At 38.7% G+C, this 21,578-nt stretch overlaps 1 protein-coding gene across 1 annotated transcript in view; it reads right to left on the bottom strand.

The window, feature by feature from the left end:
- LOC146003181 (uncharacterized) overlaps positions 1 to 21,578 on the bottom strand; it is a 123,167-nt gene that overhangs the window by 67,565 nt on the left and 34,024 nt on the right. The window contains exons 2-3 of the mRNA XM_083141366.1: positions 17,711 to 17,846; positions 2,309 to 2,417 (exon numbers count right to left, since the gene is read on the bottom strand). Coding sequence (XP_082997492.1) covers positions 2,309 to 2,417; positions 17,711 to 17,846 — 245 coding nt within the window. The remainder of the gene's footprint in view (positions 1 to 2,308; positions 2,418 to 17,710; positions 17,847 to 21,578) is intronic.

The following is a 21,578-nucleotide window of genomic DNA, read 5'->3' as shown; positions in this document are numbered from 1 at the left end:
GCAAAACATAAAATTTGCATGCATCTGATGTCGAACCAGGAACTTTTATCTTTCGGGGCGTCAACATTATTTTTTACTCAGCCGTCATATAACATGAACACACGCAAATATTCACATGTGCTTTTTATTATTTTGTGTTCGGTAAGTACAAGTATATTCTTACATAAATTATTGTTTAATTTAATAAATTGTAAAACTCAGAGCCTGCTATACTAAAACTCCTTCTGTCTATTGAAAGCGAATGTTGCGTGCATGCGGAAATAACACAGAAAAAAAAAAGCGGATGGAAGCAATTTAAAATCAGTAGAGCAAGGTCAGTATTACGAGAGCGTAAAAACACGTGTTTTCATTCAACTTCGAAAAATAAGAATAAATGTGTGCATACAGAACACATATGCTTTCTTTTCACAGTTGTAAAAACATATAAATTGTACATGAGGTAAGTTACAGGAAGGCTCTCTCTTTTATGTCTGTATATGTTGTACAATTAGGTACAAGTTGTTGTACAATTAGGTACAAATTGTTGTACAATTATTTCCCCCAGTTGCCCAGTTGGAGTTGGGGGCATAACACTGGTACTATTTGTAATCACAGTGCTTACTCATGTATTTTGTTTAATATTTTATTTCAAATTCACTGTCAGAAACTAGTGTTGCCAGTTCCTGGATGTAGGTTTACCTACTCTGTTGGTTGTCACTGTCAAGCTTCCAGTATTCGTACAGTATAAAAAGCTATAACCTCCCTCTCAAAATATATACATTGTATACGCCAAGATGCTCAATAGCCTAGCAACACATCATGAAAAAAACATGTCAAGAGAACCCAGTGGGTTTATAAGTCAGTGCTGCCAATTCCTATTTGTAGGTTAGCTTAACCTGTGAAAGATCATATAGTGGAATTTTCTTCGGATGGGTAGGTAACACCAACGAGCCTAAAAAAAAAAAAACATCCAATAAAATTGCCAGATGTAAACAGAGGGCAATAGACCCCCCTCATAAAAGGCTACAGTAAACCCACAGTGTCGCCAACACTAGGCCCCCAACAGTATTGCCAGACATAAAAAATACATGGACCCCTCAGGTCCTTTGATGAAAATTTACAGTGAAAAAACCCAGTAGGTTAACAACACTGTCAAAAAATCTACGGTAGTGTTGCCAGATGTAAACAGAGGGCAATAAACCCCCCTCATAAAAAGCTACAGTAAACCCACAGTGTTGTCAACTCTGCCCTCAAACTGTACATCATAAAAGGCTACAACAAGCGCCACAACCTTGGTGATTTTTTCGGGTAAGGAGTTGGCAACACTGCTCATGCCTTACGAGAGAAATCCATTAAGGCGATCGAGCTCCAAATGATGGTTCGAGCTCCAAATGATGGCCCAGTACTCTCTATTTGCCCCTACTCATTGTAACATTCTGAAAACAATGCCTAGAAAGTAGATTGTTGGAAGCGATACTTGTTAATGGTGTTCTTGTATTTTCATTAGGGTTTTTGTCTCTTCATTCCGTGTGGACTGGAGATTAATATCTCGTAGGACGGTAAGAGTGGTACTCTACTCCACATGACCCAGACTTGCAATCTGATACGCTCATAAATGCATGCAAATCAAGCTAAAGCCTTTTTGTTGTTTCTTTTTTACGTTCGTTTATCTTAGCTTGTGATGCACGAAACTTACTAAAGATGGTAGTAAAATTCTCATTGTTTCATTCCATTTGATAGCCTATTTAGTCTCGAGGATTTCTGCAAGTTTTCGTCAGGTTAAAAGCGAACTACGTTTCTTTCAGAAATGCCAAGAGTTAAACATCAACTTGGAGTCTAAATAGGTAGCCATAAATCTTAAATTTAGCCTACATGTCCGCGCAATACTGTTCCGTTCCGCTCCGTTCAGCTGTAAGTGGCAATAATTTATGAACGCCCCTCGTATAAAGTGCAGCGAGCTGTTATTGAACCTTCGTTATTGATGTCGTGTGGAACTTAAGCTTCAATTCTTTTTCATATGAATATATGTTATAGGCAAAGGTAAATTGTTCTCTTGTAGGAATCCATTATTGTGACCAAAAAGGGCGGATGTCGAGCTTATAACTTATTTTGTGCCGTTGCATGTCTCAATATAAACACTACTAACCTGTTGCTCAAGATTTGTACAATACTCAGGAAACCTACCGATGTTTTAAATTGGGAATATTGATTTCCCCGAAGGATAGCCATAAATATAAGAGAAATCGCCTTCGCGTGCATTCAGTGGGAAGCAGGAATAAAATCACGGAAGGAACATAACACAAGAATGTTCCTTCAAAATTGCACTTACACTTTGTTCCTTCTGAAGGCGCTTTTGAACTTCTGGAGACCAATGAGCTTCAGCCAAGGGTCGTCGGGGACGTTGACATACGCCTCCCCGACGAATCGAACTATGATACCTTGAAAAGAAGAAATGAAATCAGATTAAAACGTCATAAATGAAGACAATGATTAATCTAGTTTCTAGAGACAAATTGTTACGCATTCTGCATGTGTGTCCAAAGAGGATTAGCTTAGAAATTAGATACTTTCAACATTAGAAATGCATCTGTATGTCAGAAGAGGATTAGTTTAGAAATTAGATACTTTCAACATTAGAAATGCATGTGTGAGTCCAAAGAGGATTAGCTTAGAAATTAGATACGTTAAACATTAGAAATGCATCTGTATGTCAGAAGAGGATTAGTTTAGAAATTAGATACGTTCAACATTAGAAATGCATGTGTGAGTCAAAAGAGGATTACCTTACAAATTAGATATATTCAACATTAGAAATGCATATGTGTGTCAAGAAAGGATTAGCTTAGAAATTAGATGCGTTCAACATTAGAAATGCATGTGTGTGTCAAAAGACGATTAGCTTAGAAATTAGATACGTTTAACTTAACATTAGAAATGTACAAGGAATTGCAAAAACGTCAACAATAGCAGAGACATTTGAACTTCGAAGTTGACAATGCAAAGAATTCTGCTTAATTGTGTGCATTGTTTGTGACACTAAACTCGTTTAGGAAAGAACATTTTCTCATAATTTAAAATTCAAAATTCATCGAATTTTACACATTTACGAGTATCTTTTTAATGCAAATTTATATTACCACAGTTGTTTGTATGAAACATTATAAACATTAAAGAAACTTTATTACATAACATATTAAATATCATCTTCATTGATTCAAAAAGCTCACTGAAACAGAAGAAATATAGCTCTTGTGAAATATATTTTCCATATTTTTGTTATTTTGACAATTAAAGCAGACATTTGACAAACATCAACAATATACGTATTATAAACAGCGCGGGAATAATTCTTAAGTATAAGAATTGTTTTAAAATATAGAGAATATGATTCAAAAAGCTACTACAATAAAGGTAAAGTGCTCCCCTGTGCTTAACACCACGCCATGAAGGCGTATAGGGGGTTTGGGGGTAACGACCCACACTTTCTTCATCCGGTCGTGAGTGGGGGTGGTGTGATCAGCATCACGCCCCTGACCGCCTTTACCCCCCAGGGTTTCCCCCAGGTACCCATGACATTCAACGGTGGGTAAGCGCCGGGGCCGCTTCCAACGTTAGAAAAATTCCCGGATTTGAACCGGCCGGGGATCGAACCCGGGACCTTTAGCATGGCAGTCAGGCGCGTTACCGACTTTTTTCTTTTTTATTTCCTTTACTATTTACATCTGATTATAACAAACTTTTCATGATTACTATACAGGTTTTACATACTAGGATATATTACATTTAGAAAATTCGCATAGACATTGTTCTTTTTGTTTGCCGACATAGTTTGAAATGTGTGCCTTAAATAATGCACAAATTGTTCATGAAAGTCAACTTGCTGATAAGTAGAGGCAAACCAAGCATATTGCCCCAGTAACCACAATACACTGTTCTGTTTCTTTTTAGGGAAAAAACTAAAATTGGGAAACAGAAGATGATCAATTGTAATATTCTTCTCATTGGTACGACAGATGACACTTACGAGTTTCGCAACATATTTCCATGACGTAGCGGTTATTAAGCATTCACTGAGCTTATGTACTAAACTATCAGGCACGTTACATATTAAACATAATGATGAATCTGACATGTGCAGATCATAGAGTTTCACTCGAGTCAGCAGTATTTGATGCACTATAACGAACCACGCCGATCGTATTCTTGTGGCGAGATGCCTCGCGTGTATATTTTTCCACACCACAGGCCAACGACCTTCCGGGTGTCTTGCAACGATCTTAACAGCCTGTTGAGACGCTACACGCATTCTTCTGTATATGTGCGACACCACTGGAACAGGCAGGGTAGGAGTTTGTAACAAGCCATAGCAAATCTCTACTAAGGTATCACGGAGGTACCTAAGGTTGTGGGGGAGGTTAGTCACGTTTATGGGGGGATCCAACTGTATATGGGCCAAGCAGTCTCGAAGAACATGACTTGTAAGGCTATCAGGGCTCTGAATCATCGTCTCTATGTCCGCTTGAATGCGGAGCGCCTGGCTCTTGTGGTGCACGTGTGCAAGATTCAAGCCTCCCCCAGCATTATCTAAACACAAGGTCTCGTGATTTACACGTAACAACTGCCCATTCCAAACAAACCAGTTCACTGCACTTTTCAGCTTTGTTACATCCAGCATTCGCATCGGAAGTATTTTTCGAAAGAGCATACACATTAACAAACGTGACTCGTGATTGCAAGCTAATGTTTCGAAACTTATTAATTTGTAGCACTGCTTTTACACTCCCAATCACTCGATCATAATTTACTTGTATCATTCCTTTCAAAGAAGGCGTAAATACTACACCAAGTATTTTTACAATGTTTACAACAGGGAAGTGTTGAACTGGTGTGTGTGGTGGAGAATTATTTAAAAACATCAAACAGGATTTCTTTACATTTATGTGAAGGCCTGAATACACTCCAAATTCCGTCGTTAGTTTATGAACCGTGTCCACATCAACAGATGACTGAACTATAATGCTGACATCATCCGCATAAGCTAAAACTTTTAGCGACTTTGACAGAATAGTTATTCCTTGTAACCGTGCTTCCAGAGAGGCAAGCAGGGGACTTAGGGAAATACAAAAAGCCAACATGGATAACGGATCTCCCTGTCGGACACCTGTGACAATGCTAAGCGATTTTGTCAGAAACCCATTAATCTGTATTTTCGATTCAGCATTGTTATATAGCCCTTGCAGTGCTGAGAGAAAATTCCCCCGTATGCCCCTTTTGCGGAAAACATGAAACATATAATTATGGTTCAGCGAATCAAATGCACGTTCGAAATCCAAAGCTAAAATCGCTTGATCCTTTAAATTTTTCTTATTATGTTTACTGGTAACCACTTCACGCAGCGTTTGCAACACTGCATAAATGTTTTTATTTTCACCATATACATATTGCATGTCCCCCACCAAGTTGCTTGAGTACGGCATTAAACGTGCAAGCATACATCGTGTGAAAATTTTATAGTCGGTGCACAGGAGTGTAATGGGGCGATAATGAGTGATCTCTGTCGGCTTTGCACATTTCGGTACTAATACTATAATACCTGTCTTAGAAGTCTTGCCCATTTTATGTTGCTGAAAGGCCGCGTTGACCCACTCAGTTAAAGTCTGGCCCACTAGCGTCCAAAATGTTTGAAAGAAGCATGTAGGAAGCCCATCCACACCAGGGGCGGAGAAAGGCTTTGCCGCTTTCACCGCTTTATATACTTCTTCGAATGTGAAATCCTCATCAAGCTTAGTTCTATCATCATCGGAAAGTACTTCCGTAACTGCATCCACAACAGAATCATAATTTGAATTGGCAGGTTGGTGCTGCGAAAACATCCGAACATAATGCTCATATATTGTACGTTGTATGTCCTTAGGTGCTATGATTTTATTACCCGCTCCATCTGCGAGTTCAGTAATGAGTTTCCGTTGTGCATTTTGTCGTTCTTGTATCACGTGACTAATCGACACCGCTTCTTCAGGGTCAAACTGAGGCAGTCTACTTCGAATTTTTGCACCCATACGTTTGTGGGCGGTCATATTCAAGAGTATTGCTTGTATACGTTTAATTTCCGTATGAACCGGTCGTCCTGCCGATGCTTCTTCTATTAATTCACGCAACACACAATAATAAAAGTGATATTTATTATTCCAGTCACGAGACCTCTCTTTACAGAATGATATACAGAAACGTTTAACTGCCGGTTTTAGGATTTCATCCCACCACCGAAGGATGTCAGTACGTCGAAGGCGATTCGTCTCCCAAAATCTCCATTGCTCATGAAATGCTCGTTTAAATTCCTCATCAGACAAAATGGACGTATTCATTTTCCAATACCCATATCCCCTAGGCACTAAGGGAATATCAATGTTAATTGCCATTATCACCGCCAGGTGGTCCGAAAAACATGTAGGGGTGAGAGAAATCGAAGTAACTTTCTGACGCAGTGCCGGGGTAACATAGAACCGGTCTAGCCGGGACGCACAATTGTCTCTAATATAAGTATACCCCTATACACCAATTTAAAACCAGACACCAATTTTTGGAGGGAATTAGATGTTGCAAAACCAGGACGTTGATCTTGTGGAAGCAAGACGCAATTGAAGTCGCCGCCACAAATGATATGTTCCTTTACACCTTGCAGTTCAGCCGCCACATCTGTCGCAAAAAAATTGTTCCTCTGTGATCTCTGATTTGTACCTGATGGGGCATATATATTGCATATCCAAACATTTGCCACTTTCGCACATATAATTCTCCCATTAGGATGACAGACAACGTTAGTGATGGGCACCGTATTTTTCACGAGAAGCGCAGTCCCCTTTGCCTGAAAATTTGCATTATTATATACAACTATAGATGGGGGCAGTTCAAAATTTATCACTTGAACTTCCTGGAGAAAGGCTATATCGACAGACGACTGGATAAAAAAGTCACCCAGCGCCTCTTGTTTATTCCTGTTTTGTAGTTTGTTAATGTTAATCGTGCCTATTCTGAGTGTTGTAAACATATCTATTGTAATCGTCCTACATGTTATCAGGGACGCTGTATCCCCCTTATTGCCAAGGCTCTCCTTGTAACCATTATACCCGACATTTACACCACAATACAATAAGACCAATAGATGACAAAAGTACCACATCAAGTAAATGGAACAGAGTGGTACAAATCTTTGATCTTCTTTACAAAAAGAAGAAACTTATATATACATAAATATATATATATATACTCGATCACTCTATCATACCTATCAGTCCCCTATCAAAAGCCCTTCTTATAACCACAATCATTACACTCTTACAAAAATCACTTAACCTCCTCAACATTACTACTCAGTCCACGAAATCAGTTTGTGGAAAATTTAGTACTATTAACACTGTTACCTTTAGGTACATTGCCTAATTTTTTTTTCTAACTAACCTGTTTATAATCATGTTTAGTGTTGTCAGTATCCACTCCACTCTCTCGAAGAAATATTATAGAATGTACACCTGCAGTATTTTTCTTCTTTTTTTTCTATGACGCACACGACAAATAACTTTGGATACTACACTAGGGGTGGTCCCTCCTTCCTCTCTTCTGTTAGTGCAGATACCCATGGGTGTGGACTCAGGACTCCCCAGATACCTGTGGATGTTGAGGCAGAGCTCCCCCGGGTTTTTTCTTCTTGCTTATTGGCGGGACGAATCGTGGTCTGGATCGCTTGTGTCTTGAAGAGCGTCGTTGTCCTTTATCCGTGTTAATTGCCGGAAATTCATCCTCTGTTTTCGATTCATTCCCGGATCCACCTTCTGTGCCGGTGCCTACTTTCTGGAATTCTATCTTCTTGTCTGCTTCATTTCCGAGTTGTGAGGGAATTCCTGAGGTGTGTTGTACCTTGTCAGGTCCATCTAGTGTTGTTAAGGGGTTGGAGTTGGAGCTGGAAGGTTGGCTACTCTCTTCATTTTCACCTACACTTTCACCTTGTTGTTCGTTATGTATTTTGTCTTTTTCGGTGCTCTTCTTTTGGCTTGGGTCGTTTGGTGTTAACTGTGTTTGACGCTCTGGATCCGTAGCGGGTGTCTCTATTGTTTCATTCGTGAAATGGGGGTTGGATCTATGGCAATTGACCTCATCTCTTGATGTTGTATTCGAGTTTTGGGGTCTTGTCAGTACTGGAAGTACTGTAGGTTGGGATACCATAGGGGTCGTTCCAGTGGTCAAATTAACAGGGACTCGTCCAGTTCTATTAACGCGGGGTCGTCTCGAGGGGCATTCTGAGAAGTTATGTCCCTCCAAATCACACCCACTACACGTAAGTACTTGACCAGAATAAGTTACCCAGTCCTGTCTCCTTGTATGGTAATGTACGAAGGGATTGCTTTCCGCAGGGCCATTTTAAACACAATGCGCCCCGTTCGTGTTCTATAAATATGTTCTTCTGAATACCTCTCTTCCTTTACGTTCAGCACTTCACCGTATTCACTAATTACATTACGAATCGCATCGTGGCTTAATTCGTCTGGCACTACATGCACACTTACAAAAACACTCTGCTGGTCTGCCCATTCCACATCTATTTTATGCCGTCCGTCTGCATCATAATAGGGCACTTCGGCTCCATAATCATTTAATAATCGCTCACCCACCACTTTCGTTACAAATTTCACAAAAACACAGTTTCGATAGTAATCAATTTCAAAACTTTGAACTTGGTTCGATGTCACACCGTACGTGTTATGAAACCACTTATGTAAATCCAGCGAAGTAGGTCTAGATTTTACACTACGAAAAATAAATTTCAACGTATTTTGTCTCTGTACCGGCATGTTTGTCTTCCTTCTAGTCTTTCTCACTTAGCATGTACGTACTCCAAAACAGAGCTTGCTCAATTCAACTCAAGAGTATTTTGCCTTACCTGCCACACGGAAAACAGCGAACGCGAAAACACGATCTGCACGCGGCCGCGTGTGCAGTTAGACTGTCTGAGCCACCGCGGCCATAAAGCTACTACAATAGGGTGAAAAACAAAGAACTGACGTAGCTAGAAGTAAAGAGAACAGATTCATACAATAGACTCAAAGTTACCAATTAACAAGATTTTATTGCATAACATAGAAATTAATTCAAAATTGTGAAAAATAATCTTTTTTAATTGCAACACCATGGAACATGTTTCCAGCCCACGTGGAATTTTGTAAATATAGTATAAAAATTATAAAATATAAAAGTGATAAATTTACAACAAAAAGGAGGTGTTAACACTGAAAAAATAATTTCAGAGCACGAGGCATACTATAAACAAAGTTCATCAGAAAGTTTCAAAGTACTGAAGTAGATAGCCCTATAGCCCTTTCGACTTCAGTAAAGCCCTTTTCCATTTGCGTAAGATTTAAGTATTACAATAAATGATTTTAGGACTACAGTCTTAGTTGTAATGTTACTTGGTAATTGTTGATGACGCCATTCTAATAGCAAGCAAGTTATATGGTACGTGGAAATTTCTGATAATATACACGTTCTTATGTGATTCATTCTAGCAGAAAATGCGAAAAAATCTGAGTCAAAACATGTCAAGTAAGAATATAAAATCATTCTGACAGGAAATGGCAGGCATTAAAGTGACTTCAAAATTAGGAAATTATGAGAATTTGTTCTGGAATTTGTAGAAAATGTGCTCTTTTTGGATATATTAGTTAGTACATTTGAGTATTGATGTGGTCTTGGACAGTAAACTTAAAAAAAATCCGTGCAAAAGAACGCTACGGAAATGTTACATTAGAAAAACAGATTGGATTTCTTGCAACAATCACTCGTAACTGACAACTATGATGTCAAGTACACGGTATCAGAAATAATGCGACGCTTTTCTCATGTCAACGAAGTAATTGTTGCTTGATCAATGACCAGAACGGAACGTATAACAAGCTCCTACGCACGAAAATCAATAAGTTCACAGAATACCAAGGCCGATACAAGTAGGTCTCAACAGCGAACAATAAACAATGACTGGAAAATGAACCGAGATATGTCGATGAGATTCTAAAGGCTGAATCACACGGACCTGGATATGCAGTTAGCAAGCGCTGAACTGGCTACCTGCCCGGATGTGATGGCTGCCTGGCTCACTGCTTAACTGGTTTGGAGGAATAGGACATGTTCCAATTGCCACTAGCTTGCCTCGACTGGATTCTGTGGAACAGCCAATCAGAGCAAAGTTTGGCCATGTGAAGATAATCTGTGAGTATGCAAAGGAGAGTTCTTTGTCTGTGGTTACCGAGTGTTGGCTGTTTTGGTTAGTTTCTCGATAAAAAGAAGTAAAGAGATGGCGAGCAGTGCATTCGTGTTCAGTTCATTAATATTTAGGTATTTATGCAAAGAGATGAGATGTGTACGTGACACATATGAATAGCTGAACATAAAAACCCTTATTATTAAAAGTGTATTAAATGTTTGACTTTGTGTGTGTGTGTGTGTGAATGATTCCTGCGAATCTCATGTATGAATATGCATACCCGAGTTCATCAAAACGCTTTTTCGGTACGCATTAATTACCATATTTTGTCGAACCAATTTCTAAACCATACTTTTCTTTTTTAATTTTTAATAAAAGCACAAAGCAGTAATTCTCCTACAACATTCCGCAAATCGCTCGTCCATCTTGTCCAGATTGTCTGCTCTGCGCAATGTCTTATGGGAACAAAAGAAGTAACAAGTATTGTGTGATGCGAAAACTAGCAAATGGGTAGCCAGTCCAGCGCCAACTAGGGCATTCCTACTGGAAATCCAGTTCCGTGTGATACGGGCATTAGATGCATAGGCGTTCGGAAAGGGGGGGGGGCATGAGGGGGACACGCAGTTTTCGAATATGAGTGTCAACGTAAAAGTATATATTTCATTTCAGTCAGGGTAATGTATGTAAATTATTATAAGGGCGTTGATAGAATCAATCAAAAGGAGTGTTCTTTTAGGAGACAACACAATTATGTGGAAAATATGCCTCGTTTGCCCCCCGCCAGGAAAGAATATACCTTGCTTGGTCCTCCCTGGAAAGAAACCCATGCTTAGGTATACTCAATACGAGGAGCGTGTCCTTAAAAAATATATATAGGGAGTAATTTTAACAGGTCATAATTGCCATAAACGGCATTTATTAACTTCAAGTTTCTGATACACTACTGGACGACCATTTCATGCTGAAAGTGTAGCAACATAAGAAAAACTACACAATATGACACAGAAAAGAGTTACACGTACTTTCCTAACGACTGTCGGAAACTGTGTAGCTTCAAGAAATGTCAAGATTTGGATGGTAGGTTGTTATATAAGAGCAGAAGCCTATGAAGTGCGTTTGACTAGATAGCTGCATGCAGAGTCCCACTTACCGCACACTTCTCAACCACCTTTAAGTCTTCTGACGTAAGTGGTGAATGCCTTCATTTTTATGTTAGGTTTAGGGCACTGCAATTTTACGTGGATTGGCCAAAAAGGTGTTAATGCTAAGAGCCTTTAACTTATCATGCCTAGCCTAACAACAAATGCATATTGCCTGACGTCAGGAGGAGGAGTGCGGGGCTTGACCTAAAAGGTGTTTGAGAACTGTGCCATAAGTGAAACTCCGAGCCCTGTACTGAAAGAGCTCTACGTTACGTGTTGCTCGCGTGTGTACTGAAATATTTGCCGTGAGGAAAGCAGTATTTATAGAAATTTTGAAAAATAAGCTCGTGAATCTTTGCCTTTGGATTTAATTAAACTTGTGTGCGTGTTTGTCTGTGTTGAGAATTGTCTATGCTGAAATAACAATATGCATTTATGAACATAATTCTGCACGTTATTTCTCTCTGAAATTATTGTTCTTTGCACTTCTGGAATCAAAATTGTCATTTGCAACAAATTTCCAAGATATAGAGCGAAGAAAATGAAATGACTTTCAGAAATTAGTGCAAAGGCAGGATGCCGGTATAGAAACAGAAATTAGTGCAAAGGCAGGATTCCGGTATAGAAATTTCGTGATCCCACTCAACCGTCAGTGAGTTCCAAAAGCTTGAAATGTATCATGTCACATTTTCGTCTCTTGCAAGGCAAATCAAATTACTTTGCATGAGAGCTGTGTTCTTGTTACTTCTTGACAGGATTTCTAGTTACATAAAGTTTTCTTGCGAACGCAGTGCAATAAACTATTTGCATTACAAGTCTTCCCCATCTATTGACAAGAAACAGATAATATTGCGATGTAATATACGGATTGACAAGAAGTGGACAAACAAAATTTGAACTTGATAGACCAACTTTCTCTGCGCCTTATTCAATACCGTCCTTCAGGTCATATCTGGGGCGTAGCCACCTATGGTTGAAGGAGGGCCCTAGTCCACTGTGATATATATATAGTCGTAGGTTAACCTTCTACCCACCCAAATAGCATATTGAAGTGAGAATTTTGCAGTAAGTTAAAGTAGAGGAAGAATGATACAAGCAGAGGGATAAGGTCAGTGAGAGAGAGGAAGAGATAGAAACGAAATTAGAGACGAATAGATAGAAAAAAACAGAGAAACAGAGGAAAGAATAAACTGAAAGCCGAAAGTGAGGAAATAGACAATGATACAAGGAAAGAGATATAAGATAGCCAGAAGAGAGAGGCAAAGAGATGGAAGAAAAAAAAACGGAGGTAAAAAGTAGGAGGGCAGTAGAGAAAGTTAAAAAGAGTGAAGAAGATATATATATATATATATATATATATATATATATATATATATATATATATAAAATGTGATAGAAATAGATACAGGAGATGAATGAAGAGAGAATGAAAGGAAGGGAGAAAGAAGAGAGATAAGAGAGCGTGAAGAGACGGAGGAAGAAATAAGATGCAGAGAGAGAGAGACCAATAAAGTAAGAAAGACAAAGAACGAGAGCGATTGAGAAAAAAGAGATAACAGAACTTAATAAAGAAAGAATACAGATGAGTGAAGGGAAATTAAAGGAATGTGAAAGAAAGATATTTAGAAAAAGAGGGAAATAAAATCAGAAAAGGAAGTAAGCGAAATACTGTTAAGAGAGAGAGAAAGAAAAGATGGAAAGAAAGATATGACAGAGGGAAAGAGAGAGGATAGAATGAATGAAAAAAATAGAGAGAAAGATAGGAACAGATGAAGATAGAAGAGAAATTGAGGAAAGAGATGGGACAAGAAAGAGGGAAAGAAACATTGAATGAATCAGAGAAGGAGCGATTATTAGCAGCCATAACAACCGAAGCTGAAAATGATTCATCCACAGGAAAACAAATCTCTGTTCATACCATTAAACTGTGTCAGTTTCGACTCGCGTGATTTTGAAAAGATGATTACATTATGTACGCGTGTGTCGACGTACAATCACTTTCAGTAATATAATTTGTTAATGCATAAATAAGAGTACTTTTAGCAGTATTAATGGTCTCATGGGTGTTGTGCAATGGAAGTTAATTGAATTTTTCTGCTGATAGATGGTGCGACTACATCTTGTGCTCTTTCATTATAACTAATAGTTTGAATCAGTGGCGGCGAGGGTAGGCACTTGCTCCCGCACTATACTAAACCGTATATACCAAGGGAAAGTAAAATGTCCTTGCAACCCCCCCCCCCCCCCCAGTTTTGGAAGTTACAAATATTTCCCAAAGCACCAAACACCTCTAGTCCAACGTGCTTTATCATAAATGTAAATTTAATTTATTTACATACCAAAAGATGTCACTAAAATAAAGTGCAATAGCCCTCCATTGATTTCTATCTAATTCACACGTTTGTTGTGAATAAGTGCAGACACAATTTCACATTGTCACAAATCTCTGTCAAAGCATTATAAAATGTATATTTCCATTGAAGGGTGTGATTTGTAAATTTATCAGAGTGGACTTGTTCAATATCTTTATGGATGTTTGCCGGTAGCTCTGAGAAAATATGTCCATTAATTTAAAATAGCACACAGTACGTGATTTACTTAGTATGATATGAATGCGTATTGGACGTTAATTGGTTTATATCTAATTTTGATATTATTGATTGAATTGGTGTTTTAAGTTCACTTTATGCACAATAAGGCTAATCGGGACTGGACCTACAGTTTAAAGTGGGATCCGAACCACTATGTGCCTCCACCGAGTATCGAACCCTGGACCACTTGATTACAAGGCGACAACGCTACCACTGCGCCATTGGGGAAGCCATAATTTTGATATTAAATGGAAAGCTAATCAAAACTGAAGATTTTGTATTACATAATACTCAGTTGAACAGATTTTTAATTTGTTTCTGTATTAATAAATTAATACACATTGGCAACTCGGAAGCAAAAGAGAAATGTTTAGAACGCTCCAGTGTTGCCAACTTTGAGCGTTAATGTAGAGCATTCTATCGTAAAGAAATTATATAATTTGTATATTTATATACAGCTCTTGGGCTCTAAAATTAACTGAACTCAACTCAACTTGTAAGTAATATACCCTATTCCCCTTCAAATTACACCCTGCTCTGTTTTATGTAGAGTATTTTTTTTTTATCTTACGCACAAGTTACAAGTCTTTCAAAACGAGACATCCTGAACAGCCTGCAACCAGTAGTTCCAGGAGGAGAACCTACAATCACAGGTTGTGGAATTGATGTGATCAGCACCACGCTCCTGAGCCTTTTCCCCTCCCCCAAGGAACCCATTTATCAGAGGCTTGGTGAACTCCACGCCCGCCCTTCATTGTTGAACCCCCCCATGAAATCACCCACAACGTGAATCGAACCCGGGTCTCCCGCATGGCAGTCAAACGCCATATCGACTAGACCACCGCAGGTCTACGAGGTAGATTAATGACACGAATACCAAGCTGCAAGATCAATTATTCGCATTAGTGACATTTCTGAAGTCTTCCATGTCGATCAAATAGTAATTACTCTCCCACGTAACAATGGAGTAACCAACAACCAACAGTACACTCCATTGTGTACACATTGATTATTCAAAAAGTATCATATTGGGCCATAATGTAATAAGTTCTCTATATCGAGCGAGTTTAGCGCTAAGGAACAAACATGAGCAAATATGCGCGAAAAAATTAGACTCTTAAATGTTTTTGCGCCAACGTTTACTCCGCTTTTCGAATGGTTTCACTTCTTCTCTGTTTCCCTTACATTCTTAATCTTGTAGTTGACATTTCGTCTATGCCTAATCATATCTTCCGCTGCTCCTTTCCAGTTCTTAAGCGTTTCGTATATTCATTTCGTACATTCCTTGGGGTTGTTCATTTTGTGCTTTGTACAGACTCCAAGTGGTTTCACCTGAGTAAAATTCTTAACGGTCCTACCTTATAAAAATAGATATTTTAAGGTATATTTCAAAATTGTACTGTAGTCCTATAAAGAATTGAAAATGTCACCCCTGTTCGAAAGCTCATTAGATTGCACTACAATGTACAGAGATCTGAAGGCGCTCTATGTTAGCTGACACTGCAAGATCTTCTACAGTAACACAGGTATATGTTTTATAAACATTCTGGAATCCTCACGAAATATGTACCGTATTTTAAGACGACGAATAAAAGAAGTGTATTTAATTAATACAGACAAACATTTGTAAGACAATAATAAAATACTTCCAATATTTAAGAGAGAACCATTAAAGTACCATCAGTGACCTCTACATTCTGTTACTGGAAGATATAGACAAAGTTAGATTGATCGGATGACCAGCTACAGTTGAACCTGAGTTATACATGTCAAGGTGAAGAGAAATTAATACGAAAAACTGAGAATTACTTACAAATCAGATTTAGATACAGTGTGATATCATTATTAAAATACTGTAATTGTATCTATTTTGAGGAACAAGATATTTGTAATAGCCTAGGTTATTTCATAAAGTGGTAAATTAACGAATCTATAAGTTTGATTCTTAAATACCCTACATTTGCCACTTTATTATTGAACACTTTGATACTGAAATTAAACAGAAGACACTATAGTTTTACTACCCAAGTTTTAAAAAATCGTCTAAAATAGCATATCCTTTACTAATGACTGTGCAAAGTGTGATGTAAATGATGCCTAAATCTGCAGCTATTTCAGTTCCGCATAAATTTTCCTTTCTGGTCAAGCGTGTAACTTTTCCTCTTTTTGTTGTCCATGGCCGACCAGTAGCAACTGAAAACTGTCACTTCTGTGACATTGTTGTAGCTTTGTGTGTAGGTTACGTTCAACTCAACTGTAATCCAATATATCCAATATATATATAGCCCCAATCCCACCACTGACTCACTGACATAAATGTTCTCCATGAAGGAAGCTCCGCCCGAGTAGTTAGCACATCGCGCTGCGACGCCAAGGGTCCCGGGTTCGAATCCCGGTCGGGCTTGGTTGTTTGTGAATTTCCATTCATCAATTTCATCATTTCATCACTCATCCCCATCTTCGCAAATTAGCCAAGAGGCACAAAACGCGAAGTAAAATAAACTCAATCAATCAATCAATGAAGGAAGCTCCGGAGGCGAAAAATGGCCGATTACGACCCCCCATGAAATCGTACCAAAAGGCCGAGAAAATTCAAAAATCGCTCAATCGGCCCTTCCTTAAGGACGAAAATGCCCTTTTTTGACGTCCTTAGCAACCGTTGCCACGGGCATTTTTTGCAGCACACATTGTTTCCTTCAATTCTTAATTGTCGAGATACATTATATTTCTCACAGATCTACAACACACAGATGAATCAACTCCTGGCTTTGAAAAGGTGGCTCAAACAAGGGTGACATCTACATAATAAGGAGTTTCAGCCCAAATACAATTACGTATATATTGGTAAACTCAATGCGAAAATATTATCTACATCGTGGTTGTTTTAACTAAATGTTTAGAGGTATAATAACAAACAATTATTTAGAGTTTTTGCCTTGCTTGTTGTTGTCCATGGAAACGGACGTTGCTAGGGAACTTAAAGAACGTTTATTTTCACCCCGAAAACTATTGTAAGGGAATTATGCTAGACTTTTCGTATTTCAAAACATGAGCGTCAGAATTTATTACGGAGGAGAGGTAGGACTTTGATGGGAACGACGGAAAAGAATTATTTTTCTATTACCCCATCTATAGCATGATTACGCCCACAACGTGGCCGAAGATCACGCATGCGAGCGTACAAGACGTGGCCAAAGGCCACGTCTAAAGTACGCGAGTTGTACATATAACACCGAATTACGTACAAATGAGGTTCAATTAGCACGTTTTTAAATAATATATTTTGCCGGGACCTACAGTAATTTAAGTATTACGCAGAACTGAGTTACGTATAAAGCAGTCTCGTCAACTGTACGTACCTTTCACACTGAGAAGATATTTCAAAATTGTACTGTAGACGTATAAAGAATTGAAAGTATCACTCCTGAAGCAAAAGTAACCTATATTAGATTACACTATAATGTATCGGGACCAGAAGCCGCCCTATGTTAGTGGGCACTACAAGACCTTCTACAGTAACACAGGTATATGTTTATAAACATTCTGGAATCCTCACTACATGTGAACCGTGCTGTAAAGCGACGAATGAAAGAAGTGTCTTCAATTAATGCCGATAAACATTTGTTAAGAAAATAAATGAATACTTCCAATGTTTAAGAGAGAGCCATTACAGTACTAGTAGTGACATCTATATTCTGTTACTGGAACATATAGGCAAAGTTCGATTAGATGAATCAGGTACTTACCTTTTACACTCAGAATGTCGTCTAAGTCTATCCTGACCTCCCCTTTGATTGTGTCCCCTGAGAAATAAGCGTCGTTCGGTCTCTCGAAGGTCACCTCGAACCGTCGGATTTCTGGCAGACGCTTGCCGTTCGCGAACTAAAAAGAGAGATACAACATAAAGTATAGGCGGATGATACAAGCATACGATACACATCGTAGAACTGGAAATGTAATGTGTACACTTTACGACAAATAGGAAACGATCATATATAATTCACAAGAATACAATTACAAGCGTTCGTTTTGGGTCCAATTTGTGGCAAGATAAACTAATTGGAATCCGAACCACTCAACAATGTACAGTCACCTGCAATAAAAATATATTCCCTCTAAGGCGGTGTGTGTGTTGCCTAACTTTACGGCGATAAGTAGATATTAGTAGCAATTAATTTTCAATGGTAACTTCCACCACACAACACCTTGGATGGAAGCGAGTATCTCATTATCTAGGTATCCCATTTTTATTGCCGTATTTGTACGTTCAGTCATGGACACTGCCGGATTGTAATGAATGCATTGACTTCCAATGGAATCGTTACAACCCGGCAGTGTCCGTGACTGTACATACTTCCACGAGGAAACTAGCATTAGTACATTTTTAGCGAGATAACTAGATCTACGTCAAATGTATTAACAATGATTATAGAAAGGAATCAAATTGTCACAAACACGGGAAACACTTGACCTGAAATGCTCTGACTTTGTGTCCGTTAATTAACGTTATTGTCTTGTGACCAGTGGCGGTGATTAGGGGGGCTTGAGGGGCAGTTGCCCCCACCCATTTTGGCCACTTTTGCTCTCGCACTATACTAAAACTTATGTACCAAGAGAAAGAAAACTGTCCTTGCCCCCAGTTTTTGCACCTTGCCCCCCCCCCCAAGTTTTGGAACCCAATCGCCGCCACTGTTTGTAACCAATAAACCTCAGCACGACCTCCGTGGCGTAGTGGTTAGCATAGGGCACTAGGACGCCAAGGGTTCCAAAGTCTGCATTTTCAAAATGAAATTTGCATATCTTTGCAGGGCCAATACAAAATATTTTTAAAAAATTGAATTTTTAAAGACATTTTATGGCTATTTTCAATGCAATTTCAAACAGGTCTTTAAAACGTGTTTTGAAGCACACATAAGCTTCAGGACTCATTCTATCGTTTTGACCTGGTTTTAAACAGTTTTTGCTTCCTTGAAAAGTTTTCGGAAAGTAAAGATGAAGCATTGGGAAAGTCGTAGCACAATGTAGGGTAATATGTTCACGGTAGTTTTGGTCCTTGTGGATACGGACAAAACAAAGTTCTTGCTAAAGGCTATCGCTTTATGGCCAGATAGGCTACTTCACACTGGGCCTACAGTTTAAAGTGAAACACTGTGCAATGTGCCTCCATCTGAGATCCAACCAGTGCCGGTTCTACAAATCTTGCCCCATCCCCCTCCGCAAAATATTACCAAAGGCTACCCACCTACCTTCACATACACATAAGCAAATAATTCTGGAGGGGAGTGATTTTTGTGGCTATCTTCCTGTTTTGTACCTTATTTCATTTGTATTTGGTAGAGAGTCTGAGAAGACATTGCTAGAAGGTTGAAACGTATAGTTTAGTTTATGTTTTATAATAAAATAAATTCTGCCTTGATCAGCATATTGAGTTTATGGTTCTTTCAGAGGTCCATAAATTATTCTCAAGACTTTCCCTTCAAATAATAAGCGTATCTGTTTACATGAGTGTTTGAGGGGCCAAGTTTCGAAAACAAATGCGATTACAGGTCTTATTATGCTATGATAAAGTCTCAGTTTAGCCGATTTATGTATTTATCCGGGGATCCAACCAGGAACCTGAAACCTTTTACGCTTAATGACTAAAAATGAAGAATCGTGCATCTATTAAATAATTTGAGGTGGTTTCAAGGGGTACAATTTTGATCAAAGTATATAGGAGGATGGGAGGGGACTGTACTCCTCCTAAAAATTTTAAAGGGGGGTACAATGTACTCCTGTGCTCCCAATTTCTGCAACACTGAAACCTCGTCTGCAAGGATGTTCTTCAGAAGCTACCGAACAAAGAGCGTTTTCGCAGAAGGGAAACTTTATAACACCGTTAAGCCTTGTTTCCATGATATAAAAAACTCAATGTCAGAGTATGTTCATAGGAGAAACGAAAAAGAGGCTGAAACAGGTTGAAACAACATAGGGATGATGTACGACTTAAAGAGAGAGAGAAATGCGATATTTAAACACACGAGAGAAACAGGACATGACATAGAGTGGGATGAGGCTAAGCAGATAGGAAGGGAGAAGAGAATACTAGTGAGAAAATGGAAGGAGGCCAAGGAAATAGAGAAGAAAGGTGAAGAAGACACTGGAATGGGGGACTGAAGATAAAGAATGGAAGAAGGTTTAGAAAGAGTGGAAAGGACAAGAGAGAAAGAGAAGAGAAGAAGGAAGAAGAATGAAGGAAAAAGAGCGTGAGATAAAGAGTCCAACAACATTCACTTTCAGGTGAAAGTACAGTTGACAATGGAATGCCACCTGCTAGAATGTTCCAGAACAACTTTCTAATAGTCTGGAGGGGAGTAATGTCTGTGTATATATATCGTCCTGTTGTGTACCTTGTTACATTTGTACTTCGTGCAGAGTCTCAAGAAGACCTTGCTAGAAGGTTGAAACCTTACGTTTAGTTTATGTTTTATAATAAAATAAATTTCTGCCTTGGTCAGCATATTGAGTTTTTCAAGGGAAACGTTTGGTTGTATTTTGTTGGTCCCGTCCCTTTAAAAGACAGGCACACTGCATTACAGACCGGAGTTTCCTTGTAGTTGGCCAAGTTCCGGGTTCTGCCTTTGCGTGTGTGCGAACCACAAATTGGCGTTTCTTATCTCTTCGTCACTTGTTTGCGATCAATGGCGTCTGATGTCGCGACGGTCGACAGCTAATGAATAGGTGTAGCTCGCTTAAGGGTCATCACTTTTCGTCATTACACTGTTCGAGGGTTAAAGTGCAAAACAAAACAACTTAAAACGCCTCAGACAGTCGCACATTCTTGACATATTCTCTAAAATTATTTCATAATTAAAGTGCAGTCACACTGTAAAAACTATAATTTTCTGGTTTTTAAGCGATAAGGGTCCTCATCGATCTGGTGCGGGACACACCCAGCTTCTAACAGTCACCTGACCCTCCTAACCTAACCACACATGCATTATTAGAACTAAGTGGAATTGTAGGTTAGGTACTGTTAGGTTAGGAACGCCAGGTTTAAAGCTTTTAATGTCTTTGCAGCTGAATGTGCCCCAGGCCAGACCCATTTTATTCCACGTTTAATCTCACTGGTGTTAAAATTGCTACATTACCAACCACGGTAATATAATAAAGCTCGCAGGTTCTAATTTATGTAAAACAACAATTGTGTTACAAAGCTATTACAACATTCTTGATGTTTCACAATTTATCTTTCACACAAACAACAGTCATGTACGTGGCTGTAATCAACTCTATTTTAACATCACTGAGGTTAAACTTTGATCAAAATGTGGTGGGGATCTTCTGGGACTAAATTTCCTTCTTTTGTTCATTTGTCTGGCACTTTTGGCTAATTGCGAAGATGAAGATGAGTGATGAAATTGATGTAGAAACCTTCACAAAGAACACTCAGCCTCAGTCCGTGATTCAACTCACTTCCATATGGTACTTTTGTACACTATTGAAATAATTAATTAACTGCCATAAACAATCCAAAAGAAAGTGTGTCCTGACGGAAGCAAGACATGACAAAAAATATTGAACATGGTATAAAGATTGATTATTCTGCTGCGACTTGCGAAATTAAGTTATTGC

Source organism: Lepisma saccharinum, chromosome 19 (assembly GCF_977018435.1).
Source record: "Lepisma saccharinum chromosome 19, izLepSacc3.1, whole genome shotgun sequence".
Taxonomy (NCBI): Eukaryota; Metazoa; Arthropoda; class Insecta; order Zygentoma; family Lepismatidae; genus Lepisma; species Lepisma saccharinum.
Note: the sequence above shows the minus strand (reverse complement) of the source record. Positions and strands in the feature narration are given on the sequence as shown.